General features: G+C 40.2%; 2 protein-coding genes and 4 long non-coding RNA genes across 13 annotated transcripts; 5 read left to right on the top strand and 1 right to left on the bottom strand.

Annotated features, from left to right (window-relative positions):
- The first annotated feature begins 755 nt into the window (after positions 1–755).
- On the top strand, positions 756–4,752 carry LOC136252430 (protein NLRC3-like). Its single transcript, XM_066044858.1, has one exon. It carries the CDS (start codon positions 1,168–1,170, stop codon positions 4,261–4,263), a length of 3,096 nt encoding a protein of 1,031 aa, XP_065900930.1. The 5' UTR covers positions 756–1,167; the 3' UTR covers positions 4,264–4,752.
- On the bottom strand, positions 4,367–5,581 carry LOC136252431 (uncharacterized). 4 transcript variants are annotated; one of them, XM_066044859.1, is made up of 8 exons: positions 5,342–5,581; positions 5,200–5,297; positions 5,118–5,155; positions 4,984–5,060; positions 4,880–4,935; positions 4,687–4,828; positions 4,585–4,639; positions 4,367–4,532 (listed from the first exon to the last, which is right to left on the bottom strand). In XM_066044859.1, the coding sequence occupies exons 5-8, from the start codon at positions 4,884–4,886 to the stop codon at positions 4,383–4,385; spliced, it is 354 nt and encodes a 117-aa protein (XP_065900931.1). In that variant the 5' UTR covers positions 4,887–4,935; positions 4,984–5,060; positions 5,118–5,155; positions 5,200–5,297; positions 5,342–5,581; the 3' UTR covers positions 4,367–4,382. The 4 variants fall into 4 exon arrangements, with proteins under 4 accessions (XP_065900931.1, XP_065900934.1, XP_065900932.1 ...); XM_066044862.1 differs by having other exon boundaries at positions 5,204–5,297; XM_066044860.1 differs by having other exon boundaries at positions 5,200–5,581.
- Positions 5,582–6,489: 908 nt separating this feature from the next.
- Positions 6,490–10,282, top strand: LOC136252440 (uncharacterized). Of its 2 annotated transcripts, none has more exons than XR_010699561.1 (4): positions 6,490–6,555; positions 9,401–9,497; positions 10,004–10,128; positions 10,209–10,282. It is a non-coding gene; the product is annotated as an uncharacterized lncRNA (long non-coding RNA). The 2 variants fall into 2 exon arrangements; XR_010699562.1 differs by having other exon boundaries at positions 10,182–10,280.
- A 300-nt stretch (positions 10,283–10,582) lies between these two features.
- On the top strand, positions 10,583–12,140 carry LOC136252438 (uncharacterized). 4 transcript variants are annotated; one of them, XR_010699558.1, is made up of 10 exons: positions 10,583–10,789; positions 10,841–10,963; positions 11,014–11,068; positions 11,115–11,178; positions 11,228–11,387; positions 11,440–11,503; positions 11,555–11,652; positions 11,831–11,932; positions 11,980–12,026; positions 12,077–12,115. It is a non-coding gene; the product is annotated as an uncharacterized lncRNA (long non-coding RNA). The 4 variants fall into 4 exon arrangements; XR_010699557.1 differs by having other exon boundaries at positions 10,584–10,789; positions 11,980–12,140; XR_010699559.1 differs by having other exon boundaries at positions 10,585–10,789; positions 10,838–10,963; positions 11,831–12,140.
- Positions 12,141–12,539: 399 nt separating this feature from the next.
- Positions 12,540–13,463, top strand: LOC136252439 (uncharacterized). Its single transcript, XR_010699560.1, has 4 exons — positions 12,540–12,667; positions 12,719–12,825; positions 12,944–13,035; positions 13,082–13,463. It is a non-coding gene; the product is annotated as an uncharacterized lncRNA (long non-coding RNA).
- Positions 13,464–22,291: 8,828 nt separating this feature from the next.
- LOC136254243 (uncharacterized) lies at positions 22,292–22,739 on the top strand. The gene is made up of 2 exons (XR_010700386.1): positions 22,292–22,515; positions 22,569–22,739. It is a non-coding gene; the product is annotated as an uncharacterized lncRNA (long non-coding RNA).
- Positions 22,740–23,188: the final 449 nt, after the last annotated feature.

Genomic DNA, 23,188 nt, shown 5'->3' with positions numbered 1-23,188 from the left:
TTTGTGACATTATTATTATACCTTTTTATTATTTTTGACTGAACACGCACCCCATTTATCAATCACTGACTCGAAAGTGAAGTGTCCATTACGCTTCGCTTTCAGCTATGTTCAGCCCGACACACAGCGCTACATACACTAGCCTCTGCAATCAATCCAGTCATCACGGAAGTATAGATGGTTTCTGTAGGGAAACCATCAAGCTACCGCAAATCAACACTTTTAGCCGTCGGCGAAAAGCGATGGGACACAAAGGAGGACAAAGGTAAGCCCATGATGCGCTCACTGTACATACTGCGGTATGCCAAAAGGCACATCTTAGGACAAAGTGACGTCGAACAGTGAAAAATCAAGCCCATAGCCTTAGCCATTATCAAGTTGCGCTTGTCTGAAGAGATCAGGCATGCAGCAGTAGAAAAGTATTTTTTTTATAAATTTGTAGCAATCTATCAGAAGCATTTAGGGTTGTACTGAAGACACTTTTGGCAGAGTTATGCCTAACCAACATTGCCAAGGCACCAGGATGGCATTGTGAAGCTGGTTTTTGGTGATATTTTTGGCCGGAAAAACCCAAACCTCCATGATCCCTAATATACAGTGCTATTATGTACTGTATGATGATCCCTGATTGAATGAAATTCCTCATTTTTTTATATTTGTAATAGCACTCAGGGCCGCCCAGAGAAATTAAGGGGCCCAGGGCAAAGAGTTGAAGTGGGGCCCTTGACCCAAGTTGTAAGGTGAAGACCAAAAAAAAAAAAGAAGAAAAAAAAAAAAAAAAGGTCACAGCCTGCTGGCAATGACAATAACTACCCATCACCAACCATATCTCCTTATCTATAAGCTTGCTACACTGCTCCTCTGAAGAATACTGTGACTGCTCTATTAGAGTATTTAGATCTGACTGCTCTATTAGAGTATATCGATCTTTTAAACAGGTATTCAGGGGGCCTTTCATGGGGCCTCCTGGGGCCCCTTTCAGGCTGGGCCCGGGGCAAAATGCCCCAGTTGCCCCCCCTGTGGGCGGCCCTGATAGCACTTACAGGTGTTACCTAAGTTACAATAGTCTACAATGTAAGTACAACATTAAATGTTCATTCTACACTGAATAACATTTACTGCATATATGTTACATTTGCTACAATATTATTTCTAGATAATATCTGTATGCATGTAGGTCCTATAGGAGGTGGTCAATTACAGCAGGCCACTACTGACAATATCAAGGCAAGGTATCGACGTAAAGGATTAGTGATATTGTCAGCAGGAAAAGATCCATGGCCTCCATTCCATGCTAACACCTTCACCAACGTAGCCCTAGTACATCAAAAAATTAAACAGCTACAGTCTAAAGAAGACACAACAATGGCAGCTAGGATACGCACTAAGGGAGACATACACAAAATACCTGAACTAACATCATCAATTAAACTGGACAATGTCCATCAAATATTCATTCCTGTCACTTCAGATGATCAATGTCCCATTAGTATCCTAATAGAGGGTCACCCTGGAATTGGTAAGACAACACTGGCTAAGGAGATCTGTTTACAGTGGGCTAACAATGAACTGCTCACATCAGATAAACTGCTACTATTACTGATGTTAAGGGACCCCAATGTGCAGAAGATCACCAGCACAGAAGAGCTGGTGAAATATACAATACCTGCAGATCAGGTACAACCTGTTTTGAGCTCCTTGCACAACACTAATGGAGCTGGAGTAACCTTCATCATTGATGGATTTGATGAACTCAGTAATGAACTACGCCACACATCTTTCTTTAGGAAACTCATTGAAGGAGACACTTTACATAATGCACGAGTAGTGGTGACATCAAGACCATCTGCTTCAGCTTGTCTACATCAATGTGTAGACAGAAGAATAGAAGTTCTTGGATTTGAGAAATCTAGTAGGGAACAATACATTGATGATGCTTTGAAGACTTCTCCTTCTAAACTACAAACATTAAAGAGACATTTTCAACAGTATCCCAACATTGATGCAATGTGCTACATACCATTAAACATGACAATCATAGTATTCCTGTGTCTACTAGGATCCCTGCCACCAACTGCTACCAAAATGTTTGCAAGTTTTATCCTGCACACAATCTGTCGTCATCTTAAGAGGACAGGGAAGATTGCTGAGGATGAATGCATCAACAAAATGGAACACTTACCACAGCCAGTCCAACAAGTACTACTACAACTACAGAAAATTGCATTTGATGGTCTTGTAGAGGACAAAATAGTATTCACAGTTGGTGACCTACCTGTCATGTGCAGGGATGATCCCACTTGTTATGGACTATTACAATCTGTTGAATGTTATTGTTCAGATGAAATTGGTCCTCCAACCAAATCCTTCAACTTCCTACACTTGGGAATACAAGAATATTTTGCTGCCAAATATGTAGCAACCTTACCAGAGGATGAGGTGTACACACTACTGGGGGAGTCATTTCTTGTTACTGAATACGATGATGATGATGATGATGATGATGATGAACTTGATCCTGATAGTAAGAGTGTCCGCCTCTCCAACTTGTGGATCATGTATTGTGGTATAACTAGTGGACGGTGTAGGTCTTTAAGAAGGTATCTATCATATTCTAAACCTTCTCATTCACATAGTTCTCGTGCTTTTACAACAAATCATGATCACTTATCACCCTCTATTACACATGGGTTCTTATCAGCTAGTTGTTCCTCATTACCAACTACTCCAACCCAACCAATCAGGTACCCGCTAACACGATCAAGAAGTCAAAACTTCACATCTTTCTCTCAACCATTAATGGAACACTACAATGTGTATCATCCTTACCAACAACAACTGGGGTATCATCCTGTATCCAATCATCATGATCTTAACAACAGTGAACATGTTACTACTAATATTAACACACAAGTGACCTCAGGAAAGGTGACTGCTCCATCCCAACAAGGATCACCTTCTGATCAGGAAATATCCAACATTCTAACTATCTCACAAGACATCTTGGAGAACCCAGTGAAGGTTCTCTACTTGTTCCAGTGTTTCCAAGAGGCTCAAGATGACAAGTTATGTGACATCTTGTCCAAATCATTTGATAATGGTGAGATTAACCTCAGTTACAACAGTCTCCTCCCACACCAGGTGGTGTCCCTGGGATTCTTCCTATCAAGATTACACAGGGAATGGAAGGAACTAAACCTGGATGAGTGTGACATTGGAGATCATGGCATCAACCTACTTCACCACTACCTCTGTGGGGACAAAACTAACAAACAAGAAATAATGATAATTAATCTTACTGACAATCACCTCACTGATGCATCATCATCTCTCATTGGTGAAATCATCACTCAACTTCAGCCACATACTTCGATTAATAACTCCAATACTATAGGTGAGGATGGAGCCACAGCAATTGCTCAAGCCATTACTAATAACAAGACACTAAAGAAACTGATCATTAATGGATGTGAAATTACATCCACAGGAGCTACAGCAATTGCAAACAGTGTACTACACAACACCTCACTGGAGGAACTAGACATGAGTAACAATGCTATAGGTGAGGATGGAGCCACAGCAATTGCTCAAGCCATTACTAATAACAAAACACTAAAGAAACTGATCATTAATGGATGTGAAATCACAGCCACAGGAGCTACAGCAATCGCCAACAGTTTACTACACAACACCTCACTGGAGGAACTAGACATAAGTTTCAATGCTATAGGTGAGGATGGAGCCACAGCAATTGCTCAAGCCATTACTAATAACAAGACACTAAAGAAACTGATCATTAATGGATGTGAAATCACATCCACAGGAGCTACAGCAATCGCCAACAGTTTATTACACAACACCTCACTGGAGGAACTACACATGAGTTTCAATGCTATAGGTAAAAATGAAGCCACAGCAATTGCTCAAACCATTACTAATAACAAAACACTTAAGAAACTGATCATTAATAATTGTGAAATCACAGCCACAGGAGCTACAGCAATCGCCAACAGTTTATTACACAACACCTCACTGGAGGAACTACACATGAGTTTCAATGCTATAGGTAAAAATGAAGCCACAGCAATTGCTCAAGCCATTACTGATAACAAAACACTAAAGAAACTGATCATTAATGGATGTGAAATCACATCCACAGGAGCTACAGCAATCGCCAACAGTTTACTACACTGTAAAAACAGATGTGTATATATAATTTTGTGTGAAATTGTTGCCACAAATACCACACTAGTACATGCGTAGTATTTACACATTTTTTTGTGTGTAACACACACAAAAGTTCTTGTAATCCCAACACACCTTTTTTCATTAGTTTTACACAATTTTACATGTTTTTTTACCACAATCAGTTATTTCATTCTTTAAATACATACACACAAAAAATACAATTGTTCTGTAGGTGGAGGAAGCCAGTTGAGCCTAGTCTGCTCAGATGTTCTGATCAATGAAGAAGATGGCAGTAACAAATCTACTGCTAACACCTGTCGTTGCTTGACCATGTTGCACTTTGTCTGAAATAACACAACATTGAATATCATGCATCGTTAAATAAAATATTTTTACCTGTACTGTATTCACAGCAAAGTAGCCAACATCATCGTCTTTCAGATAGCTACACCTACAGCAGATGGTATAAAGAAAAATGCTTGAAAGCACAGGCAATACCTTGCACAGAACAATTGTACATGAATCAATAGGCACACGGTACTACAATATGAGGCATTTAAGTTCAGTCTGCTCCAAATGTTGAAGATGACAGCTACAAGCTTACGCCACCATGCCATTACTCCGCTATGCCACGTTTCGTCTAAAACAGCACAAACATCAAATATCATTGTCACAATAAACTGTTTTTTACCTGCCATTTTATGCACAGCAAAGTAGCCAACATTGTCGTCTTTCAGATAGCTACACCTACAGTTGAAGAGTAGAAAGAAATATAATTGGGAACACATTCAATACCTTGCATAGAACACTGAAGTGTATACAAGTCAGTAGACCAACGGCACTGCAATGTGATTTTGGATATGGTTGCTGACCTAAAATCAATTGGAGCATTACACTTTAATTACCAAACCACAAAATATTTTCCACACCTGTGTAGTAGAATTTTCGTCAGTGAGTATTCCCATGGCTGTTGGGAAAATGTAAAGTTAGTCACTACACAGCTTCCAATACCTACTGCTCTGACGTATTCCCCGGCCGCTGCCATGGGTTCCTTATCTTAGCCTTCAATGAAGTAAGTGCAGTCAGCCTCTGGGACTAAATTACGACAACTGCAAGAAAAGTGTCTAACATGTCAGGAAACCCGTTTACTTACGGGTTGTCAGGTTGATACTGGCTTCTCAGTCCCTCAGGTTTCCTTCCTTCCTTCGGACGTTCCAATGAGCTCGAGTGACTGAAATAGCGAAGCTACCACTTTCCCAAAGGTACTCTGCAGTCACTTCAGGCTCTACCGCTGTTTTGAACGAAGGTTGAAAGAGCGTAAAAAGCAACAACTTCACCGAAAAAGCGCCAAATATTGTATCACCAAGGTAACTACAATTTTTGCATCGACTACCAGTCCAGGTTGTATTTTACAGCCAAGCCTGCAGGAGGAACCTGAAAAATGCATCGTAAGGTGACAGACTATGCTAATTTATGGTGCTATAATAGTTGGCAGGGGCGTAGGGAGGGGGGGTTCCGAGGGGTTCAGGAACCCCCCCCCCCCCCTCTAAAATTTAGACTTCTGAATTTACAGCATGCAGGACCCTAACATACCATGTGGCAGGACAAAATGAGTGAGTAATATAGTGTATGCATGGCACAGCACAACATTTGATAAAGCTTGCATTCATCTCTAGCTCAGGGAAGGATTTACAGAGGTAACATGAGCCCTCTTCAAAACTTGTTAAAAAGATCGATATACGTACTCTAATAGAGCAGCACGTATAGCTATTCTAATAAAACATGCATGTGAACATCCATATCCATACATTAAGGAATTAGTGAAGTTTATCAGACATTCTAACATTGAATGCAAAACTGAGCATGACCTTATACTACTATAGCTTTGGTGTACAGTGTATAAAGATATAGAACTCCAATAATTTGATATGCAAAATGAATCCACTATGCTATGCAATGCATATTTTGTAGTTAATTATAATGTTTTGATTGTAATTTATTAAATTTGTATCAATGGATTCATGGTTCCTATAGCTACCAGTGAGATAACTATCACTATATGTGTCTCTATGTGTTATGCTGTCTGTTTCTACTAGGTAGCTTTATCTAGTCCTAGCTTCATCCCAAAGGCACTTATAAGTAATGTACTTTTTTGCATAAATATAGCAATTTGCTGAGTTTTGATTCATTAAAATATTGAAAGTCTCTCAGCGGCTGGGGGCTGTGCCCCCAGATCCCTGCTTCTGGTAACTCTATACTGCTCTTGGAACCCCCCTTCAAAATTTCCTGGCTTCGCCCCTGGTTGGCTTCGTGGAACTGACTTACGCCAGGAGACAAGTGTATTCAGTGACACGTAGGCACGTGCACGTGAGTTGTGTATACGTTGAGTCATAGATCAAAGGATCTATGGTTGAGTCAAGTTTTCTGAACCCTGTAACGGATCATTTGCTAATGATAGCAGACCTTGTCCTTCAGATTTTGTCCATGAGTGTAATTGGTTTACTAATGTGCACTCCAGTATTTTGATATTTGCTCATAGCTTGAACCCAACCATAAGAGTAATGCGCTTGTCAATTTCATGCCCCACCCCCCACCCCGGGGGATGGGGAATACAGGGGATTTGACAGATCGTGGTGTCAAATTCCCCACTACTGGGGCAAAATCGGCTGTCAAATCCCCACTATGTCCCCACCCCAATAGTAGGGTTTTGACAACACCTCAAGGATGACTAAGCGTATATTTCATGCATGCGACTAGTAATAAACCTGCCCTGTAGCTAGTAAAATTATAGCAAGTGCAATTTTATTGTTTAGAAATGTAACTACTAAAAATTGGTCAGTGAATTGGACAACTGTCAATTGCCCCACGGGTGGGGACAAGAAGCAATGTCAAATCCCCACCTGGGGTGTGGGGACGCCTGGGAGTGGGGCATGAAATTGACAAGCGCATAATCATGATGCACCTATGAATGTAACCCCGACTACCACAGATACGGGCTGAGGTGGGGAAAGGTGGAGATTTGTACCACTGAAAGCTACTATTCCTCACCTACTGGGCGAGGATTGGCGATACAAACCCCAACAAATTCTCCACTGGAATACCCTGGGGGATAGAGGGGCTAGGTGGGGTTTTGTACGGTCGAGTGGCATGAATCTATAGATTCGGTTGCGAATCAGTTCAAGTGGGCCCTAGTACTAATGTAGTAGCTAGAAATGCTTCTAAAGGCACACACTTCTGCATTGGTAAATGTCTTTGGTGAAGACAAATCCCATACTTCAGGGAATTTAGCAATCAGTTCTCCCACCATCCCCGACCTTCCCCCACCCTTAATCCGTATCTGTAGTACTCAGGCATTACATTGATAGGCATATTAAGCCGGATGTATGCAAGGATGTATGCTTAATCTCAGCTCCTATAGACAGTCTTACAGCTGTATGATTAATACTCTTACGATAAAATGTAATATTGATTTTTTAATAGAAATAATGGTTTAAAGCTACTTATTTCAATTTAGCCATATGCAATGTGACAAAACTGCCGATATTTGCACACAAGGGGTTGCCAATGTCCACATGGATATGTTGTACACTTTCTATTTAAAACCCTGAAATTTGAAATAACATACAAAATTTGGTCTATCCATTTACAAGACTTGACATTGAATTAGTACTAGCTAGGCAACTGGTTGTACATCATCATGTCTTTTGCTAAAGTGGTATAGACAGCCACATGATTACTATGGAGTGCACTAATTAACTTTGTAATAGCCTATTATGCTTTTGAGCAGTGCTCAAAAAAGTGCTCAAAAAGCCAGCCTATTATGCTCAAATTATGCTTTCAAATCAAGGTATGTTCTAGAGTTGGCTGTTTTGTTAGGGTATATCAGTCTTTTCTGACTGCTGTATTAGAGTATATCGATCTTATTTCCATGAAGCATTAATAATCAGCCAAGAAACAATGAAGATAATAACATTGCACATTTTCTTAATATGAAATGCAGTATTAAGGTGTAGTGTGTTCACTTTTTACTGTATTTTGGCATGCGCATTACACATTTAATTAAAAATCTTGGAAATCATCCTGTTATGCTGGCATAATTCTTGATGTTTTTGCCAGCCTATTATGCTCAAAATTATGCCGGCATAATGGCGCAAGCCCACTCACCTTGTAGAATAATTCTATGCTTTCCATTTTACTGTTAACAATTTGGAAAGTGCGCGGCTGTGGACTACAACATTGGCTGACAATTTCATCAAGCCCGAATCACAAAAATTTGAAATAATGCATACCCAATGTCCACACCAAATTTTAATGGTCTGTAGTGCGAAGTTATTTAGTGAGAAAGGAGACCGTGTGGCTAGTCAGGGCACACTCTGTATAACAGTAATCACGTGATGGCAGCTGGTGCCGTTTGCCAGGGAATTAACCAGAGTTGTGACAAGCTGATACCTTTAATGGATGAATAATGTTAGTTGTATCAACAACAGTAGCTGGATAGTCTGACAGAGCTTGTTCTGTTAGTCCATAATTGAGACGTTTTGCTGTGGTCTATGAATTTCTGTGTTTGTTCATGAATTACCACAAACATGCTGTCCAATTAACTTTGTGCAGCTGCCCTTAATCCGTTCGCCACCTTAATATACTAGTTGATAGTTTTTGTTATAGCACACAGCTACTTTATACACATGTGACTGTTATCATTCATGACTGTTGTATAGGGTGACTGGCTGACTGCTGTATTAGAGTATCTCGATTGTGCCTCTCTCGCCTATGTGATATCTCAAGGCTTATTTTTACCATGCAATTATTATAAATGCACACACACACATACACAGACAGACACAACACACATACAAAACCCTAACAGAGTTTACATGTAGCTGGTAATTTTCGAAGCGGTTTTCCATGTCTGGTGGTTCTTCAAAAATAAATTCCCGCTAATAAAAGTAACTTGCTTTCCATATCAAAAGAATTTTAAGCAAAGTAGAGTGGTGCTGCACTGCTATACTGCTCTTTAGGGAAGACCCTGTTTGTGTGTGTGCACACATGCACATACACGCATGCAAGCACACATACTACACTATGCACACACGCTACACTATGCACACACACTACACTATACACACACATGTGTGCTCTGCACACTACTTGCACACGCAACACACATGCAGAAATTCACACCATTTTATATGCAACTTTGTACTTTCTAAAGGTTAGGAGTACTAAAGAGGAAGCCAGTGTTCTCAAGAAGATAAAAAAAAAACAGATGATGCTTTTATAATTATGTTTATTACAGACAAGAACTAAAGGTACACACAATACAGTGAATGTACAAACGTGAACATGGGATACATACTGTAGTTAAGCTCTGTCAGAGATACAGTACTCTAATAGAGTAATCATGTAAAATAAATTTGTGACCAGATTGAAAACCTGTGCATTTTCGAATTCACCAACATCAAATTACTTACACTGTAATGTATGATTCTGGCAAATGTATGTTTGGCAACACTTTTTGTGCTGGTCATTTTTGTGTGAGACTGTAGTTTCTGTGGTGTCATATCTCTTTTGGCGATCGTCCATTTTGTACAGGTCATGTTGTTTGAAACTGTTGTTGTTGTGGTGTCATATCTCATTCTGGCAATCACACATTTTGTGCAGGTCATGTTGTTTGAGAATGTTTGTTGTTGTGGTGCTGTAAATCTCAATCTAATGACAATGTTTCTGCTTGTCCTGTCAAATGAAACTGTAGTTGTCATTGCTGTCATATTTGTTTTTCGGTGATCCTTATGTCATAATGAAGTGTGTCTTTCAGAGAACCATTTGTTGAAACAGAACAGAAAACGGAATATGAAAAAGACAAGCTGTAAAAGAAGCATGCCATGTGAAAAACTTATTGTCGGATTGGCGATCATACTACTTGTCCTCTTTGCCATACATGTAAGAGTGAATTTTACCATTAATTTTGTATTTTAATTTATTGTGATTATTAGGAGACTTCACACTATCATCCTACATAGTGTCCTTGGCAGAGGATTTTTCATAAAGTCATTGAAATTGTGCAACTTGACCCTAGGCATTTTAAACTTACATGTAAGAGTGAATTGTATCTTGTATTCTAATTTAGCTATTTGTGATTGTTAGGAGACTTCAAATTCACAGTGTCATGGTACTTGGTCTCCTTGCAAAGTGTATTATTGGATTTACTACTTCATGCATGTAGGAGTGAATTACATTTGTGACCGGGCCTGCAAAAATAGGGCATGTGGGCACATGATTTTTGCCTACTTTTTCAAAGTTTCATCTCTCATAACTTTTTTACCATTATGTTGTGGCATTGCAATTTTCAGCTCTTAGTAGGCATTTAATTGGCATCATGCTATAGCTACAAGTTGCAGAATGGACTTCCAATACTGAGATATGACCTGGAGAGTGACGGGGTGTAGTTTGTGCCCACATGCCCTGTTTTCACAGGCCCAGTCACATTTTATATTCTATTTTATTTGTGATTGTTAGGAGGCTTTGCACTTTCTTTCTACTTGACGCCCTTGTGGGAATATTTTAAAATAACTTTTTGGATTTTCTACTTAGCCTCGTTCATGTAAGATTAACTCACTTTTTGTATTCTAATTTTTTGTGATTGTTCCAGAAGTGTAATAAATGGATTTAGTTATATCAGACTGTCATATTCTATCTACTTGACCACAACATAATTGTTACAAGGTGTAATTCTTTGATCTGGCAACTTAAGACTTGTGGACATTGGCAGCATGAAGTAAGTATGAACTGTATTTTTGTATCCTATTTTTATAGTGGTTGTTACAGGAGTGCAAAAACTGTGATTGAGGAAATGGAGATTTAGAATGCCGTACATCTTACGGTAAGAGTGAAGCGTATTTTGTATTTTTATTTTGTGATTGCTACAGGGGTGTGATAATTGTGATTGTTGACATTGAAGACATACACCATGGGTCACCTTGGCAGTAAGAAGTGAGATAAAGTGTTCCGTATTCTATTGTATTGGTAATTTTTTTTACAGCTGTGTTATTTTTGGATTTGGGGAGTTACACATCTTGAATCTCCTTGGCAGCATGAAGTAAATGTGAAGTGTATTTTTATATTCTACTGACTGTTACAGGGACTTGATAACTGTGGTTTTTAAAGTGGGTACGTACACTGTTGTACATCTTGCTTTGGCGGTAAGACTGAATTATATTATTCTGCATTCTATTTTATTTGTAATTTTTGCAGAGGAGTAATTTTTGGATTTGGAGAGTAGACTGTCACACAACTTGAGTCTCCTTAGCAACATGAAGTATGTGTTAGTAGTATTTTTGTATTCTATTTTATTAGTGATTGTTACAAGGGTGATGTACTTGTGATTGTTGAAATAGAGATGGCAGTGTATTTTAAAACTTACTGATGGATTGGAGATCATGCTACTTGGCCTCTTTACTGTACCATGTAAGGATGGATTACTGTTTGTATTTTAATTTATTATGATCAGTAGGAGACTTCACAGTATCACCCTACTTAGTGTCGTTGGCTTTGATAAAGTCATTGCTGGATTGAAGATTGTCCTTTTTAATGTACAAGTAAGAATAGATTCCATTTTGTATTCCAAGTCGTTTGTGACTTTTAGGAGACTTCACAGTATCATCCTACGTAGTGTCCTTGGCAGAGAGTTTTTGATAAAGTCATTGCTGAATTGGAGATAATACAACTTGACTCTTTAAACGTAGACGTAAGAGTGAATTGCATTTTGTATTCTAATATATTTGTGATTGTTAGGAGACTTAATATTGTTGGGTTTAACACTTGGCCTCTGTAACATACATGTAAGCGTAAATTACATTTTGTATTCTAAATTATTTGTGACTGTTGTGAGGCTTTGTACTTTCTTCTTGGTAACCTTGTGGGAGTATATTTGAGTAAATTGTTGGATTTGTCTAGTTGGCCTCCCGGCATTAAGCAAGTATAAACTATATTTTTGTATTCTATTTTGATAGTGATTGTTATTTAGTAGTGATTGTCACAGGGAATTGGAGATTTGTAATGCGGTAAGAGTGAAGCATATTTTGTATAGTATTTTATTTTGTGATTGCTACAAGGATGTGATGATGTGATTGTCAACATGGAAGACATACACCATTGTACGTCTTGGGTCACCTTGGCAGTAAGAAGTGAGAGTAAAATGTATTCTATATTTTATTTTATTGGTAATTTTTACAGGGGTGTAATTTTTGAATTTGGAGAGTTAAAGTATTGCACATCTTGAGTCTCCTCTGTAGCATGAAGTAAAAGTTAAGTGTGTTTTATATGTTTGTTATAGGGACTTGTTAGCTAACTGTGTGGACACGTACACTGCTTTGCCTTGGCAGCATGAAGTAAGAGTGAAGTGTACTCTATTCTATTTGTGATTTTTGCAGAGCAGTATTTTTGGTTTGGAGAGCATCTTGAGTCTCCTTGGCAGTATGAAGTATGTGTTAGCAGCATTTTTGTGTTCTATTTTATTAGTGATTGTTACAAGGGCGAGGTAACTGTTGAAGTTGGAGACGGCAGTGTATTTATAAAATAAAAAAAACTTATTGATGGATTGGAGATCATACATGCTACTTGGGCCTCTTTAATGTACATGTAAGGATGAATTACCATTTGTATTTTAATTTATTACCATTTGTATTTTAATTTAATTATGAATTACCGTTTGTATTTTAATTTATTACCATTTGTATTTTAATTTAATTATGATTAGTAGGAGACTTCACAGTATCATCCTACGTAGTGTCATTGGCTTTGATAAAGTCATTGCTGGATTGAAGATCACTATTGTCCTTTAATGTGCAAGTAAGAATGGATTCCATTTTGTATTCTAGTCATTTGTGTCTTTTAGGAGACTTCACGGTATCGTACTACTTGGTGTCTTTGTCAGAGAATTTTTTAATAACTCGTTGGATTTTCTACTTGGCCTCCTTTGTCAATTAAGAGTGAATCCGATTTTGTATTCACAATTATTAGAAGATTGCTTCTGTTACCTGGTCTGTTGGCCTTTTCCAGAACACTTAGCTTGAGTAAACAATAATCATTACGAATTATATAATGCTTGCACGGCTGCTCTATTTGACAGTTTTAAAATGGTTCTGACATAAATCATGTAATGGTACTACTGATAAGTCAGTTGATGTATCTTTATTGGTCAAGTAGTGGCCTATCTAACTAATGTAGTCCATACAATTGCAAATTATATTCATATGGTAATTACATGTCATTTAGACAAGCCTATGTTGCCACCATTATTTTAATCAAGATTCATAATTCATTAATTAAATAACTCATACACAACAGCTAATAATGTTGAATGTCAGTGTGGTGTAACAAAAATGGGAGACTGCTTTATTAGAGTAGTGATTGTGCAACTGTTACAGTATTATCTCAGATAGTGACCTGGACGTTTATTTCTTTTGAGCAACTTTCACCCAGACCTAGTGGCCTGGGTGAAAAGCTACTTCAGTGAAATAAACATGTAAGCAACTTTATACCCAGGCCATTATTTGAGACCAGGCCACTGTTCAAGGCAATATAGTAACTACATTCACACCGTTACTGGTGACAGGCATGGCACTTCTGACTTCTAAACGTGATTTGTTATGAAAGTAAGTTTACGGTGTATATGTCACTGTGCTAATTATTTCTGCTAACCAGTGTTTTGTATTACAGTACTGAAATGTACTCACTCTAATAGAGCATTCACCAAATTCACAAAATTGTTATGTAATTAATTTTGCTTGTCTTTAGCAAGAATTTTCCTACAATGTACTATATATCTGGTAAACTCTGTGCAGTTATGCTCTGGTGACATGTTGGTATCATTGCTGAAAGGAAACCGAGGCTGGACTGGGTAGGGATGCTGGAGAGTAGTAAACAACAGTGTAAGAAAATTCAGGTTCAAAGGTGAAATATGGTGTTTTAAAACGGTTGTACAAATTCCTGAAGAAAAAGAAACAGAAAGTGCAGCGTTGTATCTTTGCTGCTGTTTACACCACTTGTAGCAGGTAGAGTGTAGTAGGCTAGCTAGATGTTCACTGCTTCACTGTACATTTCCACTGTTTCGATAAAACTTCAGAATACAGGCACTACTTTGTCAATTGTTTAGCTCAAGCTGAGCAGTACTGTAGCATAAAATCTATTTCAATATATCACACATTTCTTTGGTTGTGTAAATGCAGCAACATGTACAAGAAGATGGCTAATAGTACTGTTGCTGAATTATTAGCTGGTGAGTACCTGCCATTGTCACTTGTCGCAAACAATATTTCTCCCAATGTCCACAAACATGCTGTGTTCTTGTTTAGTACACAACACAACACAAAAAACAATGTAAAAGGAATATCCATGCCTTCAAACTGGTCTTGAGAGAAAGCCAAACAACCACTCTGTACATTTCCTAATGTAATTGGCACACTGAAACTAGGATATTCATAGGAAAACAATTTAACGTGCGTTTCCAATCCATTAGGAATGCATACATTATCTATGATAGCACACATGCATGGACAAATAGCTACTACAAATTTCATGTGAAATTTCCCTGTAGCTACCTTTGAGTTGGACACATCAACATGATACAATGCAAAGTACCAATGAATCATGGATGGTGTGTTTCAGTAGATACTAATTTGTTACGTACCATGAATTCTTCCATACACAATAAGTTGCTAGTATTAAATGCGTTTGATATACAAATTCTATTTAATGAACATCACGGATATACTTTTAATAATTCCTAAACAACATAAAGCTACTTTTAGGTATCTAAGTGGCCACTATTAGACTCGCATAGACAGTAGTGTGACGGAAGTATCAGCGTGTAAACTCATGGCACCTACAACCGGGCCCACAGCACGCCCCGAGAACTGCGCTCACAATGAATTCTATACAACTCACCCTTTTGCTTTTCAGGTGAAACAGCCCTATTCAGGTGAAACAGCCCTATTCAGCCCTAAACAGGTGAAACAGCCCTAAACAGGTGAAACAGCCCTAAACAGGTGAAACAGCCCTAAACAGCCCTATTCAGGTGAAACAGCCCTATTCAGCCCAGCCCTTTTCAGGTGAAACAGCCCACTGGCAGACTGGTATCTTTCAACTGTCTGGTCACACAATTGTCACCCGCGCTTTAATTTGTGTAAATATAACACTCGTTTTGTGTAAATATGACACAATACGCATGTTAGTATAACCATAGATAATAGAGTACTTAGCACATATTTATCGAATCACTTATAGTTGTGGTTGTTGGTGGTATTAAGTATTCATCGAATTACATTTAGTAGATGCTGGTAGTATCACTATTAACTATATTTTTTGGCAGGTGGTCAGGTTGTTTAATCACGTGATCAGGTGCACGTGATCCCCTCTCAACGCAGGTCGGTGACAAGCACGTAGCTGCTATTGCGTTTTCGAGCCTTTGTTGTAATCTGTATGGCTCGATGTAGGATTTTTGGCCCCTGCAGCTAACTCGAGCCTATCTGGACGAGAGTTCCATAGCCCAAAGAAAGCCCATAATGGGGTAGCAGGGGGTTCTAAGTGGCTAGTTGGAGTAGTTTAAACCTTGTCAAAAATGATCATCTTGTTTGAGCTTGGTTTTCCTATCGCCCAGATGAGGTCTTGTCGCCTTTGATAGGCACTGTTAAGCGTTAGCGCCATAGGGTTAGCACATGTGTCTGCCTATTCATGGTTACCTGGCCACCTCTGTAAACCGTGCCAGCAGCGCAGTTTAGGAGCTGCAAATTGCTATTGGTTGTTGATACTGGCCGGTATAGAAAGGAATATATTTCAAAACGTTAAGTGAGTGATGTTGTATCAGTGCCATGCCCTGGTCTGGTGAGCAATCCGCTGTACGCGGACTACCCCAGCTTCATCGATACTTAGCTGCGTGACACTACAGCCTTTGTTTGATTGAAGTTTAATGGTCATAGTTATGACTTATGCTAAGACTGCTTGCTATAGGTGTGTCACCAGCGTGGTGCAAAGTTGGCAGTATCAGTAGCCGTAGCTATAGCTTGTTATTAATCTATGATATACGTGTGTATGCAAGTGCGTTTTAGTGGCTGCATGGCCTGTTGGATTTTAGCACTGTAGTCATGTGATGACCTAGCTGATGTGCAGTTGCGCTCTGTCCCCAGCTCGCAGTGCAGTCATAGTGAGTAATATTGGCTCACCTATTTGTGCACTTTTGACACAATCATAATTGACGTGTTCCCCGTATCCGGAGAATTGAGGCACAGCCCAGTCTGATGTGTCTATGTGTCCCTAATCTGATACTGCTTAGGGCAATCTCACATCTCTATTTAAAGTGTAAGTATGTGTGTTAACCATGCCTGGTGTGATTTCAATAAACTGGTGCATGATACCGCTGGCATGTGGTAATGATCAAATACCTTAGTACAACTTTGTCTTGTTGCCTGAAGTAGTGCTACTAGATCTAGACTCAGTTGGTTGCTTTGTTCGGTGGTCACCATAGCTGTTATAGTGTGCTGCTTATCTGTCACATCCTGACTAGCTGGATATAGAATATTCTAGTCTGTTTTTGTTTGTTTTTCTTTTTTTTGATTGCTAGGAGTTCTAGTCAAGGTGTTCCCAGCAAGTGAGCTGTACTAGTCGCAGCTGGTCATCTTGATTATTGGTTATTGATTTAGCTGATATGTGTGTACTGTACATGTGCTACTGAACATCGCTGCCACATCTAGCTACAGCAAATAATATAGTCTGGTGCTAACGCTCAAGTTGATGACTGACTACACTGTGCTGGTCACTTAGCAGGTATAGTCATATGCTCTCGGTGTAGCTGAAGCGTGCTTAAACTGTGGCCACAGCTGCTGCAAGTCCTGCCATTTAGTGGTAGTGACTAGCTGATGTGTCACTGTACCATGCTACAAATGTAGCTGTCCTGTCGTTCAGTTAAGTGCAGTAACTGATATGCTACTGTATAGGCAACTGAGTAGCCATTTTGTTTACTGCCATCAATGTTGTCATGTATAGCTGATACATATCTGTAGTGAACTGTGCTATACCACTGTATAACTGTCAAATATACTGCAAATGACACTGTCAGGTGCTATCGTTATAGCTGATGCAGGAACTAGGCCTTTATGATCAGTGTGGGTGAAGAGGAGTCTTTGAGCACATGGTTGGACATGCTAAGTATGTAAGATTTTGCAGAGACCGAAGCCCAACCTCATGCGATTGCTATGGCTACTGTACTGCATTACTGACATAGTTGTCTCACCCACTGTGACTGATACTGAGTGATAGTGATGCAGTCAGGTGAGAAAGCTCATAGCTGCCCTGTGCTGTTACTATCTGTAAAATCTGTCGATGGTGCAGGTACAAATAACGCAACTAATGTGTAGCCGCAATCGTGATGTGGTCAGGATTATCTATCCTGGCATGGTTGTTACGTCTGCAACTAATGCGTCAGGTGTTTTCAGTATGCAGTTGAAATTCCTGACACTTCTGCTGTACATTATTCATAGCAATCTATCTGATGTGTGGATGTAGGATCATGACAAAGCCAGATGTCACATCTATTACAATTGATGCAGTCAGATGTAACCATATACCTGATATATGTGACTGCACAGTGCTACTGATGTAGCTGTCGTGTCCACTGAAGCTGCAAATTGATGAAGTGAGCGTGTGTGGCTACACTGGTGATATTTCTGCTACCTCCATTGTAATTGATATGGTCTGATGCTAACAGTATAGACTGTACAGTGCTACTGGTGTAGCTGTCCTGATCATGATGCAGTCAGGTGATGATATAGCTGATATGTAGCTGCCCTGCTGAAGTTTCTACCACCTCGGCTGTGACATGTTCCTATGTAACAATATAGTTGATGTGTGGCTGTTGCTACAGTGCATGGTAATAATGTATAGCAGTACTATGGCTGTCCCATTTTTCATTTTATTTTATTTTTTTATTTTTTTTTACCACTGATGTAGTCAGAAGCTAGCAATATAATGACTGTACAGTGTTGTTGACGTAGCAACTACAGCTGATGCATGCAGTATAGCTGTCGTGTAAATGTGTGATGACAAGAGGTCGTGTTCACTGTGATTGATAGTCAGGTAGCTGATGTATGCATGATTGTACTGTGATACCAACATAGTTATCACATTAATTTTACTAGAATTGATGTTGCATCATTCCTGTTTGAGAGCTACCAATGTAGCCCATGTTTGAGTACTATGGATGTAGCCCACGTTTACTGATGTAGCTCATGGTTGAGTGCTATCGACATAGCTCACGTTTGAGTGTTACTGGCGTAGCTCATGTGTGCTTGCTACTGACATCACTCATGTTTGAGAGCTGCCAACTTACCTCATCTGAGTGCTACTGACATAGCTCATGTATGGCTGCAACTAATGTAGTTCATGTCTGGTGCAGCTTGTGTTTGAGTGCTACCAGCTTACCTCATTTGAGTGCTACAGACTTACATAGCTCATGTCTGGGAGCTCCTGTCTGGGTACTATCAATATAGCTCATGTCTGAGTGTTACCAATGTAGTTTCTGTTTGAGCATCAGCGATGTAGCTCATGTAAGCATGTTTGAGTACTACCAACATGGCTCATGATCATGTCCGCCTAATGCTAATGATATAGCTCATGTTTGAGTGTTACTGACATAGCCCATGTTTGAGTGTTACATGGACGTAGATCATGTTTGAGTGCTACCAACACAACTCATGTCTGAGTGCTACTGATGTAGCTCGTGTTACCAGCTTACCTCTTTTGAGTGCTATGTACCAAGTAGCTCGTGTATGAGTGCTACTGATATAGCTCATGTTTGCGTGCTACCAAACATAGCTCATGTCTGAAATTGAGTGCTACTGATGTTCGTAGCTCATGTTTGCATGCTACTGATGTAGCTCATGTTTGAGTACTGCTGATGTAGCTCATGTTTGTGTTTGAGTGCTACCAACATAGCTCATGTCTGAGTTTATTAGCCCGTGTTACCGACTTGTATAATTACCTCTTTTGAGTGCTACTGACATAGCTCCTGTCTGAGTGCTATTGATATAGCTAATGTTTGAGTACTACTGACTGCTCGTGTTTATGTGCTACCAAGATAGCTCATGTCTGATACTGAGTGCTACTGATGTTTGTAGCTCATGTTTGCTTGCTACTGACATAGCTCGTGTTTGAATGCTACCAGCGTACCTCTTTTGAGTGCTACTGATGTAGCTCATAATTGAGTGCTACTCACTCTTGACTGTTTGCAATGTAGCTCATGTTTTGAGTGCTACTGATGTAGTTCATGCTTGAGTGCTACCAATATGTTTAAGGTGGAGTTCTACTGTTGTAACTCATGTTTGAGTGGTACCGACATAGCTCATGTGTGAAAGCTTTTAATTTACCACATTAATTATGGGTGCTACCGATGTAGCTCGTGTATGGGTGCTACCGATGTAGCTCATGTCTGGGCACTACCAATGTAGCTCATGCCTGAGTGCTACCGACGTATAGTAGTTCGTGTTTACGTGCTACCGACATAGCTCGTATTGTGAGATGTAGACTCATGTTTGAGTACCAACTTACCTCATTTGGGTGCAAGCAACATAGCTCATTTCTGGGTGTTATAGCTGCTCATGTCTGGCTACTAGTGATGTAGCTCATGTCTGAGTGCGACTGACAGCTCATTTTGGGTGTTGAGTGCTACCGATGTAACTCAGATTTGGGTACTACCAATGTAGCTCATGATCATGTTTGAGAACTGCTGACATAGCTCATTTGAGTGCTATACCGTCTTAACTCATGTTTCGGTGCTGCTGACATAGCTTATGTGTGAGTGCTACCAATGTAGCTCATGTTTGAGTGCTACCGGCGTAGCTTATGCTGTGTGAGTGCTACCGACGTGGCTCATGTTGTGAGATGTAGCTCCTGTTTGAGTACCAACTTGAGTGCTACCAACATAGCTCATGTCTGGCTACAGCTACTGATGTAGCTCATGTCTGGGTGCTACTGACAGCTCATGTCTGGGTGTTACTGACATATTGAGTGCTACCGATGTCACTCAGGTTATTACCGACGTACCTCATGTTGAGTGCTACCAATGTAGTTCATATGTGACTGCAACCAATGTATTTTTCTACAGTTGTGACTCATGTTTGAGTGCTACCGACATAGCTCATGTGTAAATGCTTTTAACTTACCACATTTGAGTGCTACCGATGTAGCTCATGTATGGGTGCTACCGACGTAGCTCCTGTCTGGGTATTACCAATGTAGCTTATGTCTGAGTGCTACTGATGTATAGTAGTTCAGTTTGAGTGCTACTGACATAGCACATGTTTAAGTGCTACTGACATAGCACATGTTTAAGTGCTACTGACATAGCTCATACTGTGAGATGTAGCTCATGTTTGAGTACCAACTTACCTCATTAGAGTGCTACCAACATAGCTCATCTCTGAGTGCTATACGTGTCTGGCTACTAGTGATGTAGTTCATGTCTGGGTGTTACTGACATATTGAGTGCTGTTGATGTAACTCAGGTTTGGGTACTACCGATGTAGCTCATGTTTGACTGCTACTGACATAGCTCATGTTTGCAACATAGCTAGTGTTTGACTGAGTGCTACCAATGTAGCTCATGTTTGAGTGCTACCGTTGTAACTCATGTGTGAGTGCTACCAACATGGCTCACATTGTGAGATGTAGCTGATGTTTGAGTACCAACTTACCTCATTTGAGCGCTACCGACATAGTTCACATCTGAGTGCTACTGACAGATGGTGTCTGGGTGTTAATAACAAATTGAATGCTACTGACAGCTCAAGTCTAGGTGTTAATGAGATATTGAGTGCTACTGATGTAGCTCCGGTTTGAGTACTACTGATGTAGCTCATGTTCGAGTACTATTGACATAGCTCATGTGTAAGTCCTACCGATGTAGCTCGTGTGTGAGTGCTGCCAACGTAGCTGATGTTTGAGTGCTACTACCGTTGTAGTTGATGTTTGAGTGCTACTACCAATTAGTGTAGCTGATGTTGAGTGCTACTACCAATTAGTGTAGCTGATGTTTGAGTGCTACTACCAATTAATGTAGCTGATGTTTGAGTGCTACCAACGTAGCTGGTGTTTGAGTGCTACCGACGTAGCTGGTGTTTGAGTGCTGCCAACGTAGCTGATGTTTGAGTGCTACTGAAGTAGCTGATGTTTGAGTGCTACCGACGTAGCTGGTGTTTGAGTGCTACCGACGTAGCTGATGTTTGAGTGCTACTGACGTAGCTGATGTTTGAGTGCTACCGACGTAGCTGATGTTTGAGTGCTACCGACGTAGCTGATGTTTGAGTGTTACCGATGTAGCTGATGTGAGTACTACTGAAGTAGCTGATGTTTGAGTGCTACCAACGTAGCTGATGTGAGTGCTACCGACGTAGCTGATGTTTGAGTGCTACTGATGTAGCTGATGTGAGTGCTACTAAAGTAGCTGATGTTTGAGTGCTACCAACGTAGCTGATGTGAGTGCTACCGACGTAGCTGATGTTTGAGTGCTACCGACGTAGCTGATGTTTGAGTGCTACTGATGTAGCTGATGTGAGTGCTACCGACGTAGCTGATGTGAGTGCTACTGATGTTTGAGTGCTACCGACGTAGCTGGTGTTTGAGTGCTACCGACGTAGCTGATGTTTGAGTGCTACCGACGTAGCTGATGTGAGTGCTACCGACGTAGCTGATGTGAGTGCTACCGACGTAGCTGATGTGAGTGCTACCGACGTAGCTGATGTGAGTGCTACCGACGTAGCTGATGTGAGTGCTACCAAAGTAGCTGATGTGACTGCTACTGACGTAGCTGATGTTTGAGTGCTACTGATGTAGCTGCCAATCCGCCTGTCCCCAACTGAACCAGGCCTAGCTATCATTCCCCTTTTCCCTCCCTCCTAGGGGCTATACTTTAAAATGTGGGATCCAACCAGCTTAATTTGCGGTCAACCAATCCATAAATTCCTTTCAAAAGAAAATTCCAGCAACCTTACCCTAAAAAGGCCAGGTACCCTCTGCGCCTACCTCCAGGATGTACTATATTTCACTCCCTTCCTGTGTGAAGGGAGGAGAATGAGTATAAAATCGATGACTGGTTAGTGGGGACTTCCGGTGGTAGGTGATAACTCACTCGGCGAGACGATACTGGAGCATCTACCGATACAATCAGTTGTGATCTGTGTGTGCCACCGCGGCTAGAGCACTATTGATCAAACTAGTGCCGGAAACTTTCTTGAGAATCTTCCTGGTCACATTCTGACGGTTATCACTGTGGTTCGCGGGGTAAAAGTAGAAGTTGATACCCTATTATTCATCACGATATCACTCCGTTTGAGGTAGAGATGAAATATCATTGCTCTCCGTCTCGCACTTTTACGCACGACGAGTTGAAGTTCGATCACACGAGCCAACAAATGGCGCCTTCTGCATCACGTGCGTAACTGGCTGGAGGCATGCGTGATTCTTTTTGTGCTAACCACAGTTAAGCTATTAACCTCCATTTAAAAGGGATAGGAAACGCAATAACGTGACGTCACAAAATGCGTACATTTCTATTGGAATTCCGTGTAGTACGTCACGAACATACTCGTTACGCTTGCTGCGCTTGTATCAAAGAGAAACAAATTGTTGTAACGACAGAATTTTGTAACCAACGACTGTGAAACTTCGCTACAGTGAACTCAAGTAAGCAATCGAGGGAACTAGGATGGTACCAACCCTCAAGGAAGTTATACGCAAAATTAAAGGAGATTGAAAGTGAAAAAACTGCCCAAAAATTACTTTAAACCACTTAACTTTCTTCGTAAATATATTCTATCCTTTTAACTGTGATAAACTTATTCCTTACCATTTAACAGAGGGAACCAGAGGAAATATCGGAGCAAAACAGGAACTGTTGCTTGAAGAAACGACTAAGTATCTTCCATTTTTTACCCAGTAGGCGTGTTTGATCGTT

This window comes from Dysidea avara, chromosome 4 (genome assembly GCF_963678975.1).
Source record: "Dysidea avara chromosome 4, odDysAvar1.4, whole genome shotgun sequence".
NCBI classification, from domain to species: domain Eukaryota; kingdom Metazoa; phylum Porifera; class Demospongiae; order Dictyoceratida; family Dysideidae; genus Dysidea; species Dysidea avara.
Note: the sequence above shows the minus strand (reverse complement) of the source record. Positions and strands in the feature narration are given on the sequence as shown.